Below are 18,122 nucleotides of genomic sequence, written 5' to 3' on the forward strand. Positions count from 1 at the left end.
AGAGCTTTCTCCCTCTAGAATCTGATCCCTGCCCGCCCAACAAAAATTCTCATTCTTAAGCCAGAGTCCTCAGATCATCAAAATTAATGATCACTACCAAAGTTAACATTTCTAATGAAAGCATGCATTAGCTGACAAACAAGGACATTGCAGTCCTACTGAGTCTGTTTAAGACAAAAAGACTGAGTACTGTGGCACTAGAAACAAAATAAAAAAACATGGAGGTAGAAAAGAAAATTTCACGTATCCTACATCTCCATCTCTTCCTATAGGTGTGATTATAAAGGACAAAACAAAATAGGCACAGACACATGAAGACCAGCATCACTTACCATTTCCTGAGATGCATACTTTGGATCTTCAGGATCAACTGACCAGTAGCAATAATCAAAGCTGAAGGCCACAGTCTTTTCTCTTGAGTCCCAAGTGCTATCAAGCCTACTGTCAACCTGACAACAGAAGGAAAAGGAGAAAGACCAATTCACTTTGAAGCTGACCAAAAAGTAAGCATTTTAAAACTAACAGGAAGTTTATCTAGGATCTGTATTGTGGAAAACAAATGGCAAATAGTTTATCCCCTCTTCAATTTTCTTTGATGCTCGGACTGAGGTGGAGACATCCATGACACACCTGCTGAAGCATTTTTGCTGAGGGGTTCATTTACTACAGCTAAGGTTTTCCAGGGTGCTAACAATAAATATAATTTAATCTTCACATCATATACATATTGGCAGTTAAGCTCTATAACCCTTTTGATATTTCTCTGCCATTCTTCTGTTTCACTGAGAACCACACCACCGAAATGAGGCCCCAAGTGAAAAAACAAAACCAGTTTTCTCACTGCATAGCTGAAAATGCAGGTCTCTTTCCCCATTTCCCACTTGCTTTGTCATGGCTGCAAGCTAATCCTTCTGTACTGTGACTGCACACTACAAACCTTACCTTTTTGGGTTAGTAATAACAACAGTGAAGTCTTTCTAGCATAAAAGTCAGAAATGGTGGGTGAAGTTGAGGGAATTGTATCTATAAGTCTTTCTGTACAATCTTGCCCAAGTGACTCATAATAAAGTTAAGCTTATGAACAAAGAATTATGACAAAAAGAACATTGTTGTTACACTCAAGGAGAGTAATGAGTCCAAATATAACACAGAATTAACACAATTCACATGTAATTTTGACCTTACTTTACTGTAACCTTGGCATTTGCAATAAAATAAGCAGAAAAAGGTTTGTTAGAATTTGGTAGCTAAACAAACAGTTTCACTAATGTCCTCAAACTCAAGGGGTGACAGTGCTGTCTGCCAGGTTACTGGGTGAAAAGCCTTGTAACCACTGAACTCTGACACCAGCTGTGAGGTTTACAGGGAAAATTAATTTACAGGCTCATCTGACAGGTTTGTGGGGGTTTTGTTTTGCTTTAAACCAAGAAAGAGCAAAGTGAGAGATGACAGAAATAATTTTAAATTATCTCTGAATGGGTTTCATGTATTTTAAACCCTTCTTGATTCTCAAATTGTCACACTGAATTAACTACAATTCAGGTTTCCATTAGTCAGAACTGACATCTTAACAAGCCTATTTATCATCTTCAGTAATGACATTTTCAACATGTTGTGGTTCAGAGATTTTATGCAATTACATTTTATTTACTTAGGCTTTTCTGCAGCAATAAGCAGACGACAGCCTTCCTACTGCAATGCGTAAAACCACAAAAAAATTTAAAAACTACCCCTCCACCTCAGGAAAAGCAGCCCCTGATCGCAGAGGTGATGACCCTTCTGGTGAGAAAGGGTTTGTTTTGAACTACAAAGCTCGTCTACCCCAGATACAACAACACGAACATTAGCATATAATAATTTCTACACTTATCTAGATTCATCAAAGGCTGTCTAAATTTAGTTTATGCATAAAGCAAACTCACTCCCTGTACAAAACTCACCAATTATGAAACCTCAAGAGAGAAAACATCCACAAGCCAGCTCTTGCATCTCCAAATAACCCTTCTTGGCCTGCTATGGCCGTTCCCCCCACTGCTGTGGGTTCCCCAGTGTGCCAAGGCAGCCCACAGCTCCTTTAAACAAATAAAATAAAAAACCCCTCTAGGTCTAACAAGGCTCAGCTGGACCCAGTTATGCATCTGCATGACTGAGGCCTTCACCTGCCAAGGGATGTCTCCCCCAGTGGGTGGGCAGCCTTGGAGCCCCAAATCCTCACAGCCCTATTGTGGGGCTCAAAGCCCCCCCCAAGGGCAGGCACCAGCGACAGACAACATCATGCCTGCGGGAGAAGTGTGTCTTTGAAAGCTGTGTCACACATATAAAGAACTGGGAAAAGTTACTTCAGAAAGTAGTGAGAGTCTCAGACTCTACAAATACAGCCTTGGAAAAGGAAATATACAGAAAGCAAGCACCCATGAGGCCTCTCATACCATTAATATTTTTCTGTCTTCTTTCTCTAAAAAGAGCACCTGTAGTCAATACAAAAATAATTATAACAGAAAAAGGTAAATAGTTCAAATCCTTTCATTCAATTTTTGCCAAGGTTTCTCTTTGAAATCAAACACATTATTACTCTTGAACCAGCAGTCTAGAATAACTGAGTTGCTTGCAGATGTAATGAAAAAGGAGACAAGAAATACAAAATGCATTCATCTTCTAGGATCCCCACAGTCATCTCATGGTTCATTTATTTGCCTTTCGAGCAGAAACATGTTTGACAACACAGAATTGCTTTGCTCCCATTCTGTTAATTTAGTGAAGGACGGTGGCAGCTTTAAGTAGTTCAAGAGTCTAAACCAGAGGGCTGGTTCCCATGCATGCCGACTCCAGAGCTCTCACAGAGGACGACAGCTACATTCAGTTTATTCTTATAGCTCTTGGTCTCTTACCAAGACCTGAAGTGCAGCTGAACACATTTTGTTCCATTTCATGCAAGTCAGTTGCACTCCAAGTGCAAATATGAGAGGAGAGGCAGAGAAAGAAATAATCCAGTTGTTAGTAACAGTAAGATAAGCACAAAATCCGAAACAATTTACTAACAGCTTTGAATGATGGCATGCAGCCAGACTGCAAAAGCTCTGACAAATATAAAATGCAGAAAACACAGCTACATGTTACATCCCCTGTAAAAAACAAAAACAACAACAAAAAAAAAACACAAAAAACCCCAACACAAACCACAAAAAAACAAACAAAAAACCAACAACCAAACCCACGCCTAACAACAAAACCCCACAAACCAACCCGAAACCAAAACAATCCTCCCCATACTTTTGCTGCAATTATTCTAGAGCTGTGCTAGTTTAAACTTCTCCCTTAATATTTCTATTAGAATGATCTAATAGCCAAGCAAATGCAGAAAAGCATCAGGATTTTCATATGGGAAAGAAAAGAAGACAAAAAGCATACCTTTATATTTCTGACTTTTGCCACTTTGTCATCAACTTCTACAATTACTCTTCCTCCTTCTGCACTCTCTCTGGAAACAGAGCACATTAAAAAAAAAATCCATTTAAAATATGAAGACACAGAAAGGTGAATGATAAATTTGTAAACCCCAGAAATTTGTGTTTACTTTAACAAACCACAAACCAGAACTATATAACATACTTTTGCTTATAAGACACACTGTGACATGAAGTAGCATTTGAAGATCTGCAGCTAGTATCTCAACAGTGAGAGGGGAAAAAAACCAAAAAAACAGGACTGTGGTGATTAAATGCTTTCAAAGTGCTTGTACTAAGTGCTTGTTAGGATTTTATTTCTAATTAAGAGTTGCTGTTTTAAATTACATTTACAAGGAAGTAGAGTGGAGCACTGGCACTGGTAGACTGGCAATGCTTTGTGGAGTACAGATCCACATCACAGACTTGTGAGCCACCAGTGTTGTCTAGTTGCACTGCCTGATTTTTACCACATAATCCAAACTGTTTGTTGCAGTCCTCAAAACGTACTCCTCAGTAAAACAAAACTGCACTGAATTGTAAATGGACAGGTTCGTGTCCCAAGTGCAAAGGATCATGCACTCAAGTATACTATCTAAAATTCCCACTGAACACAGCTACGACAGCCAACTTCCACTTCCAAAATGACTCATATCAGAAAAGAATGAAAAAAAGGATGTGACCAAAGGGAAAAAAAAACCCCAACAAACAACAAACCATCACCACAACAAAAAACCAACCCACAACCAACTTATTTCTGGGCTGACAGCAAGATAGCTACTTGAAGCATGTTCTTATTTATAGATGTGTTGATTCACATCCTTCTCAATAACTATCATGGATTTTTTTATACATAGCAAGATAGAAATGAGGAAGAAGAGACCAGCAGAAAAATAAACAAATGCTTTGGTAATGAGAAGCTAAGAACAGGAAAAAGATTTTTCATCTTTTACTTTTCTTCTGTATTTTGCTTTGCACTCTGATACTGACAAAGTTGTAAGCTTCACCTTTACCAGAAAGTTTTATTTTGATGAAGCTGAATGCCTTTGTAAAGCTGGAATAAGTTGGTTTAGATAGAAGATCAATTTTGTCCACAGTGCAGAAGGCTCAAGCACTGTCATATATATTCCCTGATAATCAGCTGGATCAGTATAATCAGGTCAGTTAAAAACTAGATGAACTAAAACAAGAGTTAGAAAACTCAAACCCAGTTGACCACTATTCATTCATGGACCTAGATTCATCTTTTACAAGATTTTCTTAAATGTGTACAGAAGTATTTACTCTTCCTCCCATTACAGTCTCCTTTTACTGACAGCTCTAACTTCCAAGCAGCACAGAGCACAACATACCCTTCCTCTGGGGTCTCTCCAGTGCTCAGTTTTTACCCCACACTTTCTGTACCAAAACAGCTTTTAATGTCTTAGGACACTTAAGTCTTCCACAGAGACAATCACTGTAGCATTTGAGCTTTACAAGCACCAAGAAGCTTTAAACACATTTTTGAACATACACTGTCCCGGTTTTGCAGATAGAAATAATGCTTTACCTCAAAGTCTCTGTGCTCCACATTACTAATTTGAGCACGTGCCTTGAGACAGACTGAAATTCATACTTTCTATAATACATACTCACATGTGGCACTTCACATAGCAACTACAGCTCCCAGAGGTTTTAGTTAAGCTGTGAGTGTTCAGCATCTCAACACAGCAGCCACCAGAGCCCTGAGTTAAGACCCCAATAGAAAAACCCACAGAAGAGGGAATTTGTATTATGTACAGCTGGGTACCAAATGTTGCATAATGTATGGCACAGTACTGAACAGAGGCCTCATAAGGCTCCCTAAAAAACAAATGAAGAATGACAAGTGCCTAAGGATACCGTCTGCGAGTATCCAAGGTAGAAATCTGCAACTGATTCATTTCATCTGTACATGCGCAACTTCACTGATGTTTTGAAAAGCAAGCGTTTTACAACACAAGTAAGTTTTGAGACTTGCACATCCACTACAAACCTCTGCCAGGTGAGCTAGTGGACAGAGCTGACTGTTACCCTGTACAGCAGACCAGATCTAAGAGGTCTAATTGGACACTTTGACAGAAGATTTCACAATAATTTAACAACAACAGAAGACAGACAAAACCAGAGGGATGCCTTCGGAGTGAGTTTGCTTCATGTACACATACTCTTTCCTCCACTGCCCCAGTATGATCTTGGCCCTATCCTGCCTCCTAATCCCATGAGCATTCCCTATTTTTCAGTCCTACTGTTAACCCTCTAGTCTTATCACCCGAGTTACAGTTTACAAAGTTCCTGTCCTCCTCCCCCTATGCACACACATCATCCTGTACAGGTACCCATGATCTGTTCTCTGACATCTTGTCCACATGCCCACACTCAATTTTAGTCTCTTCAACTGCTCTGCAGGTCTCATCTCCTCCTACTTATTGTAGCTGGTTTTAGGCTGATCCAAAGGTACACAATCCTACTCTCTTTGATAACACAAAATTACCACAGGGTAACAATGATTCCTCACTATGCAGACAAAAAGCTCTATGCAGCAGTCAAAAGTTTTGTTCAAGCCTCACACAACAAGAAAACCACCAGCAGAGATACAACTAAAGCCTCCCCTTGCTCTGGGTGCAGATTCACAGTGCCCAGACTTTTGTCTTAACTGGAGGCTGTTATTACAAGAAGCAATTTCTCTGCTGCTCCAACCTCTCACATGTGTTCCCACTTCTTTCCTTGCATCTGATCTAGCAATCACACACCCATGCAATGACTCAGATCAGCTGTGATCAGAAAACAAAACACACCAAAATAAATAATGAAGGTGCCACCAGAGTAGTGAGCCCTTCCAGAACGCTGAGCACAGCAGTCACACAGTTGCTAAGCCAAAACAAGAGAAAGGGCAGGAATGAGCTGTGGTGGGAATGGAGACCCCCCACTTCTGCGGCAGCTTACAGCCAGACAGCATTGAGCACAAACCAAACCAGACCTGCAGCCATCCCCAGCTCTACAAACCATATATCCAGCCTCCTTATAAACATGTGTTTATATCATGCTTCATTTAGGTATAAACCAGAGAACTTTGGGAAAGAAAGCACAGTTTAGTATCTAAAGCCCAGGAGGCAAAGCAGCCTCACAGCTGTTCTAGATGTTCTGACCTTAACTCCAGATCACAAACACTGAAAAAGCTCTCACACAAAAACCCGTGTTTGTCAATACAGTCTTACACATGTGTGCACCACAGTTTGCATTTGACTGATAAAACAATCCTTCATCCTTAGAAATGGGTGCTCTGCTCCACGCATATGAAAATCTGTGTTCCTTGTACCAAGAAAATCAACTCCAAAGTACACTTCTCTAGTACCACATTTTACTTTGCTCCTCAGAAGTCACAGTGATCCTAATACTTAGTTTCCCCATCCTCTCTTCTCCCCCACTTTTTGAAAAATTCATACTGTATTTGGGAAATGCCTGTTTTCTAAATTACTTTGCATGAAAACAAATTATCTGTACAAAGACAGAGCTGTAGAAAGACCTTTTAACAGTGCATGTCCCAGGACAGACCTGGATCTTCTCAGACACAGGAAGTTCTGGAGAAATGCAGATCCAGCAACAGAACAGCGACTCAAGTACAGAATGCAGTGGCCGGGCTGTAATGGGAGCTACAAGAAGAGACCTGACAGAAGCAAAGCTGCCACAGCAGTTCAAGAAACAGGGACAACCCAAAGGAAATCTCCTCATACCATTTGCTGTTCCTATGACAAATTGTTTCTGCAGCCAACACATAAAGCTAAGGCAACCCCAGAGGGACAACAGACACCCTGCAAGATTTAAAAGAATGAGCCAGTGGAAAAGGATCACAGGAGGATCAACATCCCCAAGAGGGACATTTCCACAACTTGCTGGATCTCAGTGAGACGAGTTCAGCCACAAAGTACAGAAGTGCAAGGAGGTATACAATGCTGGAGGAAGCAGTGGGTGGAAAGAAAGGGGGTAGTTGTTTATTTTAGACTTTAAAAAATTTGCCCCACTTCTCCTCCACCCTCTCAAATAACAGTCAGGCACTTAGAGAACAAAGGAGATGATTTTTCAAAAGTTGCCTGTTTATTTTAAAAACATGTACATGCAATACTGGAGTTATTAGCAGTAGTCATGTCACACAACATAACAGCCTTTACAAATATTGACCAGCAAATACTCATCAAAGTAATCAAACATACCAATGCAAATATATACCACTAAAGTACATGAGAAATCTTAAATAATTTTTGAAAGAACTGGACATGTGTCTACTCATATAAACTTTTAAAATAACCCTGAAAGATAATTGTTGCAAGTACTTATGCTTTCCTACCAATTCCCATCACCTAAGTTAACTCCAAACATAATCTCAACCTGTACTGAGACAGAAGACCCCAAAACAAGTACAGAAACAGAATCAATCCCTCCCCTCTTGCAGAGTGTTTTGGTTTTTTTTTTTTTGCTCATCTGGGCAATTGTGTAGGTTCTGGGGTTTTTTTGTTTTCCTAGATTTTTCTAGAAAAAAGTAGCCCTCTGCATCTCACTGTGATGGAAAGCATTTTCGCACTATGCTTACAAATACAACCAAAAGCATACCTGTAGCAAAGGTGGCAGGATGTGTGCCAGCAGTCACTGCTGCTGTCTCTGGGACAATGTCACTTCCCAGGATATGACCCATAACTATGACAGCCTATAAGGTACAACACTTACCAAACTACCTCCACTTGTACCTGGGATGCTTTGTGCCATCTAATGGCACACCTATGCAATCACCCTGCCAGCAGCTGAAGTATAATCCAGAGGCAAATCTAACCCAAGGTTTTTGTTGGTCATAAAGTCTACAGGTTTTATGGGGAAAAGTTCAGGAAGTATTCAGATTTATCTTTCCCTTCCCATTAACAGTATATCATAGTGTCCCTGCCTCTTGTTTATTGGTGGCCTTGGCAGTGGTCTCTGGGAAGCTGCCATCTTTGCATCTCCTGAGTGACTGACCTTGGCCAGACAAACAAACACATAGCATATATTCCAAGTTTTGCTAGTCTTTAGAGAACACTAAGCCTGACAAAATGGGTTGAGGACACATCTGTCAAGAGACCAAGGGTGCAACAAGTAGAGCACTAAGACCCCAGGCTGGTCCATCAGAAATTGTAGAGCCATTAGAGCTTCTGGACTCTACTGACAAGTTAGGGTACTCACAACCATAACTCTCCCCAAACACAGCATCCATCTATGACATCAGCATAAATACGTATCCTTATCCCTACTGCTGTAACCTGTGGAAGTCAAGAGCTGCTAACAGTATGAAAATCCTCCCTTTGGCGAATTCAGATTTTGTTTTTAAACAAGTATCAATAATCAGTAAATTTACCTAATTTTGATTTCTGTGTTCTTCCTTATTGAGTACTACTCCATACCATTTTGGATATTTCTCTTTAAGTCATAATTGTTTTACTGTGTCTTGCAAGAGAGGAGTGCACACCCACTCAGCAATCCTCCTACCAAATTCAGAACAGATGTTTATAAATGATTTAAAAATATATATTGAAGCCAAGTACACAGAGTTCACCAAGACAGCATGCTGCTATACTAGACATGCTGGTCAAGTTATCTTCCAAGGCTACTCCCAGCTGCATTGAGCTTTCATTTACTCTGGTAATGGCTAACACAACCTGGCAGTCAAAAATCACCATTCCTAGTGATTACCATTGTCCTCGTGTGGTTTCCCCCTATTCTTCTTTGCAAATATTATGTAGCAACAAAAATTGGAATATTTAGTGCAGAGATAAACACGAGGCATTGTCAGTGCTCTTTTCAGATACAGGCCTGCCTAAACTCTTAAAAGTCTTTACTTAACCGTGCCAGACATTGGATATATATTATATACCCATGAGCTAGGAGAGGAAGCACAGGATGGCAGTAAGTTCTGCAATCCTGACCATGCCATGGCACAGTACAAGAAGAGTATTTCTGTCTGTACTGTCTCTGAAGTCTCATACTGCTTGACCAAGAGTGTCAGGCGTCTTCCTTGAGGAATCCAAGTCAGAAATACTCCTGAAGATCCATCAGTGCTTTGAACAGTTGTGGAATAATGATGCCTTCTCTTTTAGGGAGAGGCATTGAGAGAAGGAGGGAAGAAGAAAGCAAAAAGTGTTTTAATCTGTCATACCACCACCATTTAAAGAAGCATGAAATAAGGAGGATTTAAAACAAAGCTATAGACCAGTCAGTCCCATTTCATCCACCCTTGATTTCCCAACCTTTTACTGGCTACTGAGATAGTATAATTCAGGGAATTTTGCATGAAAGAAATTCTGTGCAAATGCCACAATTTCCATGCAAACCAGAATTTGGCTACAGTGGTCAGTTTTCATTCAATCAAGAACTTCAATCTGTGATTATAGTTAAATAAATGACTGTGACACTGAATGCTGTGATGCACTGTCTCATCCCCCTTGCTTAGGTATCTCTTTCATTGTTTCAAAACCAGCCGCTACAGTAAACCCTTAAATTCTAAAAACAGAAGTGCAAAACTCCATGATTTTGTTGAAAACCTACACTACAGATAGGAAGATGGCAGGAATACTTTAAAGTGCACTGCTTTTTAATGTTCGCATAAAGCACTGGACTAAAGAAAATGAAACTGGGCAAATCCTACCCCAAACTCACATAAATTCTCTGTGCACAGTGGTGCTGCCTCACCATGTACTGCACAAAGGTCCCACAAGACCGGCATGCAACCACTGCACCATTCCCCAGGGGAGATGCGCAGCCACCTGCGTGCATGCAGTCACATCACCTTGCATGACTGCAACTTCTCTCAGAGTATGTGGTCTAAGGGAAAGAAACTGCCCAAGAGGACATGGCCCTGGACAGATTATTTAATGACACTGTGCCCCATTTTTCTTTGCTGCATACAAAAAAATCTGATCCCTGCTCCAAAACATTCTGACACTCATCTTCTTAGGACCTGGGAGGAAAAGTGTTCTATGAAAATGCAAAGTATTATTCAGAAGACTTCCGAAAGGTGGATTTGCTGTTGTTGTTTTAGGACATTGTTGTAGCTGCTTTTGCACAGGCAACAAGGGAAGTGAGAAAACAGACAGTCAGTCTCTTGCTCTGGGAAATAAACCACCAGCAGTTACTACTTCATACTGCTGGCTTAAATGAGTACAGGCACAGCATTGTCACGTAACATCAACAGCAGCATCATCTTCTGAGGAACAGACAGTGGTGGCCACTCAGGACATACAGAGTCCTGCCCTTTCAAAGGGCTAGAAAGTCTGCCCTGGGCTGAAGTTAGAAAACTTGCTTCATGCAACTGCCTGAAGAACACATCTGGGAAAGGCTGCTGATGCAGTACCCTCTTAAAAACACAGATGTGGCTGATGAAAACCACCTGCTAATACCAAGTAGGGATACTAAGAGAAAAGAGCAGCCACCTCAATAATAGATTACATGAAACTTTATATAGTAGACTAGGCAAAGGAAAATAACTGATTTCAGACAGAGAGGAAAAGATGTCAAGATAACCTTAACAATAGGCTAGGTTACAAAACAGGATACACAAATGTTAAAATATGTTTGGGACAGGTACCTCCTTTATAAATAGAATATTAGAATCTCAACTTTTCTTTTAAAAAATCCCAGCTCTTCTTTGGAAAACCAGCTTGAAATCATGAGCAATGCATAACCAATGCAGTTTGTACAGATTTTCAGACAGCAGCTCTGGGAGGCCCAACACAGCTCTTTCCCACCATCAGGTACCAAGCCCCAAGCCCCACGGCTTTTGAGACAGAGTTCAACCACCACCACCTGAAGAAAGGGACTGTCCTGTAGTAGAGGACAACACTCACTCAGCTATCACAGTAGAAAAAAGCAGGTAAAAGCCTGCCATTTCTCTAGGTGTGAGAGAATGACAGCAGCAAGGTAGCTAGGAATATATATACTAAAATAATACAACTGAGAAGGGTAAAGCAATAAGGTCATGGTAGAAGACACCTCACTATTCTGTATTCAATGGCCAGTTAGTCTAAACCTTGGAACAGCATAAGAAATATGTAACAGTCTTAAGTAAGATAAAAAGCCTTTTCTGCTCTTGCCTATTAACTGTTTTTTCCTATATTTATGCCTTTTCTTTCCACAGGGACATTCTGGTCCCTTTGAAATAGAAGCCAATTTTGAAATTTTCTTCAAAGAAAGTAGCATTTTCTTTTGTATTTGAAAATTACATCCATATGGAACATACGTTGAATATCTATAAAACCAAATTATACTAGATCCATTTTCCAGAGAATGCTAATGTAAAATATACACAGGTTCCTAAGAAAGTTATTTCCAATTACATCCAGTAAAGCAGTTAATGGAGATGATAGCAACATTCCATTAATAGAGAGCTAATTTATCCAACACACATTTGAGTTTCAGAGAAAAGTTTAAGTCAGCTCACATACCAAAAGGAAGAAAAAAAATCCTCATATTTACCTTTAGAAACACAAAGGAAAGCAAATGTTCTCTCCTTGCAAACACTTCTTTTTTTCAAGAAAGTGCATTACAAACACTTTTAAAATACTATCCAAAAAGCACAGAAAAGCTAACAAGCAGAAGTTGAAGTTGTAAACAAAAATAAACTGTATGAATGCTAATGATGCCAATATCTTGTGTCATTAAATAATTTTTTTTACTGTAATTGAAAAAGCTCCTGAAATATTAACCTAAACATCTTTCCTCAGTATACATTCCTCTTAACTTAATTATGAAGTTTTAAGGGAGAGATACAACCTGAAAGTGTTTAAAAAGGGCAGCAATGAACAACTAGTGAAGAATAAACATTTTAAAAGTAATATGCTTCAATAATTTTTTTGGTGAGGGTAAGAGGGAGAACAACAATCTCCAATCTGCTGTTGCTTTAATTCTGTTTTGATACAGCATTTAACATCTGTTATGCATAAGATTCAAGGAATGTTTTCTACAAACTTTGCTACAAGTTATCACTCTTGTCAGCAGTAGGCCATATTGTGGTATTTAAGTTCTTGTGGTTATACATGAGCGTGTAAAATAGCTAATACCACAGTCTATAAAACAGGAACAAGTCTTGCTTACAAAATAATCCTTCCTTTTACTTACCACAATGTGATTATACAGAAAAAAGTAGGCAGACCACAGCAGAGAGATCAGTTAACCAGGCTGACCCTGCAGCAGATTAATCAAGGCAAACCCAGCAAAAAACAGTGATTTACTTTACATCCTTTCCAACATGATTTTTTAAAAGTAATTTTATTTTTCTACATAGCTTTCCTTTGGAACAGAAATGAATTTTGGATATTCACACCATTATGCACCTGTCAGCTGAGCTCCTCTCTCGCCCATTCACTGCAGCGTTGCGCTCAGGGCGCTGCCTGGGTCAGCCCAGCACCTTTCTGGAAACTGCAAGAGAGAAACTTTCCCTACTATTCCCTGCCAACCTTGGGCTTGCTCACACTCATCACTTGAGTTCTTAGGACCTCAAACTTAGCTCTTCCACCCCTGTCCCATCCTCAGGCTTCATTACCTGCTGCATCCCAGGAAGGCAATTAGAGGACTATGTCATACAGAGCAGCAGTAATGAGGAAAACAGCTGCTGCAGCTCAGATTGTGAAAGTAAACACCTACAGAGCTGGAAGTGCAGTTCAGCTTTGCTATTTAGGACCAACCATGCACTTCTTTGATGCTCTCATCTGCCAGTGCAGAGGACAAGCTCAGGAACTCCTGAGGAGATTGGGAAATAAACAGCTGGCCAGGAGGCTCCAAGTTACAGCTTGGAAACAATGCAAAGCAGAAAAAGGCAAAGGGCAAATTTTGGGTTAATTAATCTCTTTAGCAACTCTTTCAGGTGATATGCCTATGAGGCTTGTAGAGGATGGGAGAGTTTATTTGTCAGTAATTAAAGACACCAGGAAAGACCCTTTCAAATAAGAGCTCCTTGCCAGTCTTTCCTTTTCCAGGCCACAGAGGCACCTGAAAAGTGGAGAAGATATTTTCAACAGCAGAATACAACTTCTGTTTTGTTGGGCCCTGCACAAGTAGCTGCCAGACTTTTAAGTACTTTAAACTCTCAAAAAGTGTCACAGGGCAACTTGCACACACTAGCATAAAGTTTTTAATTAACACCACTATAATTTTACAATTTAATTAAACAAACTTGCTGTGAATGATTTTACCCAGGTCTCAATCCACAATCCATGAAAAAATGCAATGTATTCTAGTCACTGGTGCATGCTAAAAAGAGAATCCTACACTAATGCACGAGGCTTTTCATTGTGGTATGGAGCACTGTTTCTTAAAATCCTTCCTTCCTGTTTTTAAGACTGCTTAGGTAGCAGCTCTCAAACTACACCATGACAAGGGAATGCATCCTGGGTATGCACAAGTGAATGAAGACCAGCTGGATGCAGAGCAGCAGATGCAGCGGAAGCGGATTGTAGAGGAAAAGGCATGAGGCAGCTGTGCTCCATCCTGGTCCCAACCATACTGTCCTGGACACACGGACTGCTCCCCTCCCATGGGGCCTCCCGTCCAAAAACACGGCCCTCCCTTCCTCCTCTCACACAACACAGGGCTGAGGTCCACCATAAGAGAATCAGCAGCCACAACTACGTATTAGAATTGCGATGGGATACCACAGGGACAAACATTTTTGAAACTAGCAGCATATAAAAACTAGCACTGGTTTCTGCTGGCCTGCATAAATAGTAAAAGGCCATGTCAAATGCTGCAGGTGTTTCTGCAGCATACGAAGATCCAACACAGCTTTAAGAGAGCCACCCAGGCACAAGGACAGCCCTAGGCATGGTACCGAAATACTCGAGGGGTAATGCACCCTCTTTCTCAGCCAGTCACACTATACCCAGAACTGGAGGATCAGATGTGATATCACAGCACTATGCCATAGAGCATGGTCTTGGCATACTCCACAGCAGAAATCAAGAAAGAAAAAGAAACAACATTCCTAGTTGACATAGTTACTTGCAACTATTGAAAGTGTTTCCATCAACAGCTTCTGACTGACAGCCAAAAATAACATTACACCCTCCTTACAAAAGTCTAATATTTAATAGACCAAGCATTAAGATGTCCGGAAATAAACCATAAAGGGATTTCATAAGTTCCCAATGCCTATTTAATACCTGATTATTATTATAGTCAATTTATAGCACCCATTCAAGCTTCCATATTTCATTCTGAGGAGGACAATGTATTTACATAAAACAAGTATCCATGTAACCACAAAATAACAAATCTTTTTTAGTATTTAGAATAGTAAATGTGTAATAAAGTTTTTTCAAAGTAATGTCACTCCAGGGAACATATTTGAGGGAATTTACTCCCAGGACAACATTTTGGTGAAAAAAAAATCATTTAGCCTGTTACAGAATGATAACTTTATGAAGAACATTGGCTACAAGCTATTTAAAGTTTAGGCAGAGGAAGAAGTTCTGCATTCTGTATAACTGTACTCGCTTTATAACTAGTGATATAATCCGTGAGGAATATTTGTGCATAGGAGCTCTCTGTCAAAGAATGCATTGTGATGGGTGCCATACAGACACAGAACAAAAAGACCAGTCTTTGCCGTATGCTAAATAACAAGTTGCAGATGTGATTAATATGGTTTATAAAAAAAATGGAAAATTTAAACAGAAAGTAGAGTTTTAAGAAGTCCCGTACTAACATCTTATAACGTGAATATTCTGTAAATTTTAAGATGCAAACCCAATGTTCATCTGCCATTGTAAATTAAATAAAAAATAGCAACGAGCAAGTAAAGTTTGTATAATAGTCTAGAAACAACCAACTAACCCTCTAGTTCTAGCCTAGCCTTTGCTCTAAGCTTTTCAGTTTTTGGTACTCTTAAAAAGCAAAGTTTAATATTTTTGCCTGTAACTGCTATTGCAAACATTACAATACTTCAATCCATTTGAGCTGCAATTTTTCTTCAGGATGTTTTTCTTTTTAAAGCACCTAAGAGACCCTAGGAGCTCTAGTAACACGGATACCTGTTAGAAGCAATGGTGTGTGTGTATGTGTGTGTGTGAAAGGAGAAGGTGAGAGGTTTGTGTGACCACAATACGGAAGTGATAGAAGAAACTGGAATAGAAAGAGCAGGCCTGTATCCCCACTGTGAGCTTTAGTCCTTTCAAAGTCTGTCAAGGCTACTTTAAGCCTTCATATATTTGGTATTTGTCTCAAAGTCATTATATTTGGACAATTTTGGTAAATGCTAGAAAGCAAATTCTCATGTCAGAGCCTTCATGGGGAATATCCAATCCCTTCCCTTTCCCATACATAAAGTACAAAATCCATTTTAAAATGCTTTTGCTGACCTCAGCTATGGCAACACAGCACAAGGAACAAATGGGCTATTGCCTTTGGGGTCATATACCACAAGACTCATGGTCTCTGCCTCCCCATCCCACCTGTTGCACTGCCACAGGCTGAGTAGATGGAATTAGTCAGCATGGGTTTATGAAAGGCAGGTCCTGCTTGACAAACCTGATCTCCTTTTATAACAAGGTGACCCGCTCAGTGGATGAGGGAAAGGCTGTGGATGTTGTGTACCTTGACTTCAGTAAAGCCTTCGACACTGTTTCTCAGAGTGTCTCCTGGAGAAGCTGGCAGCTCATGGCCTGGATGACCATATCCTTTACTGGGTAAAGAACTGGCCAGATGGCCGGGCCCAAAGAGTTATGGTGAAAAGAGTCAAATCCAGCTGGCAGCCGGTCACGAGTGGTGTTCCCCAGGGCTCAGTATTGGGGCCAGTTCTGTTTAATCTCTTTATCAATGATCTGGATGAGGGGATCGAGTGCACCCTCAGTAAGTTTGCAGAATACACCAAGTTGGATGGGAGTGTTGATCTGCTGGAGGGTAGGAAGGCCATACAGAGGGATCTGGACCAGCTGAATCATTGGGCTGAGGCCAATTGTACAAGGTTCAACAAGGCCAAGTGCCAGGTCCTGCACTTGGGTCACAACAACCCCAGGCAGCGCTGCAGGCTCAGGGAAGAGTGGCTGGAATCTGGGATCTGGGGGTGTTGATTGACAGCCAGCTGAATACAAGTCAGCAGTGTGCCCAGGTGGCCAAAAAGGCCAACAGCATCCTGGCTTCTATCAGGAATAGTGTGGCCAGCAGGACTAGGAAAATGATCATCCCATTGCACTCAGCACTGGTGAGGTCGCAACTCAAATCCTGTGTTCAGTTTTGGGGCCCTCACTACAAGAAAGACATTGAGGTGCTGGAGCAAGTTGAGAGAAGGGCGACAAAGCTGATGAGGGGTCTGGAGCACAAGTCTGATGAGGAACAGCTGAGGGAACTGGAGCTGTTTGGCCTGAAGAAAAGGAGGCTGAGGGGAGACCTGATCGCTGTCTACAACTACCTGAAAGGAGGTTGTAGCATGGAGGGTGTTGGTCTCCTTCTCTTGAGTAGCGAGTGATAGGACAAGAGGAAATGGCCTCAAGTTGCCCCAGGGGAGGTTTAGATTGGTTATGAGGAAAAATTTCTTCATGGAAAGGGTTGTCAGGCACTGGAACAGGATGCCCAGGGAAGTGGTTGAGTCACCATCCCTGAAGGTCCTTAAAAGTCACATAGATGAGGTTCTTAGGGACATGGTTTAATGCTAGAGTTAGGTTATGGTTGGAGGACTTGATGATCTTGAGCGTCTCTTCCAACCACTATGATTCTATGATTCTAATTACCGAACAGCCTCTTCCCACATCACCCCCTGGGTTCCCACTCTCACGTTCACACAAACATTTCTGTTTCAGCACCAGATCAGCTTCTCCCATGTGCAGGAGATTGTCCACCTTTCTGATCCTAATCTCTTCTCCAAAAAACACTCTCTACCAAACAGCTGGTCCACACTGACTATATCAAATGCTTTCCTGTTTATCACACCTTATCTGACAGTTACAGGTGTTGTTTAATGCTATAATGATACATGCACTGTTATGCACTATTTAATGCTACCCATGGGGGAGAAAAAAAAATATAACAGATGTGGTACAAAGTTCCTCACCAAGATGGATCTAGTGAAAGGGAAGATCACACCCCTGCCAATTCAGCCTTTGGCCTATCTTCCCCAGCTGCTAAGAAACACTCATTTTAACTTATGTCTACAGGAGGCCCTACTAAGTCCACTACATAATTGTAAATAGGCAGCCAAATGCTACTGTGGGAGAAACAAATATGTCACTGATTGCACAATGAAATACTTTCCCAAGTCGGACTTCTAAATACTTCCAGTCTCCACTAAACTCTGCAAGACTGAACCAAAAGGGTCCTACAGTCTGGATAACTTAGTGTCATTACCAAATTGTCATTTAATGTTAATGCTTAACACAGGTTTTTTTTAAACAGCTTTGAGTTAAAGGTAAAATATATTGCAAACACGTAAATTACTTTCCACCTTTCCTTTTTCTATTAACACTAGCAGGTTTGTTTTGGGTAGGTTTTTATGTTATTCGACACTCCCTGGTATATTTTCTTAAAAAAAGAAAAAAATAGATATATATAGATATGTGTATATATATATATACACACACAAAAAAAAAATAAGAAGAGAAGAGTCCAAAATATGCTAGTGTGCAGCAGCTGGCTGAATTACTAGACTAGTTTTCT

The 18,122-nt window shown here is 40.5% G+C and overlaps 1 protein-coding gene across 1 annotated transcript in view; it reads right to left on the minus strand.

The window, feature by feature from the left end:
- Positions 1-18,122, minus strand: part of STARD9 (StAR related lipid transfer domain containing 9) — a gene marked incomplete at both ends in the record, with an annotated part of 107,682 nt that overhangs the window by 88,727 nt on the left and 833 nt on the right. Inside the window, 2 exons of the mRNA XM_080345740.1 lie at positions 333-449; positions 3,409-3,478. Of these exons, the coding sequence (XP_080201866.1) occupies positions 333-449; positions 3,409-3,478 (187 nt within the window). The remainder of the gene's footprint in view (positions 1-332; positions 450-3,408; positions 3,479-18,122) is intronic.

The sequence above is a fragment of the Nesoenas mayeri genome (assembly GCF_963082525.1).
Source record: "Nesoenas mayeri genome assembly, chromosome: 5".
In the NCBI taxonomy this organism is placed as follows: Eukaryota; Metazoa; Chordata; class Aves; order Columbiformes; family Columbidae; genus Nesoenas; species Nesoenas mayeri.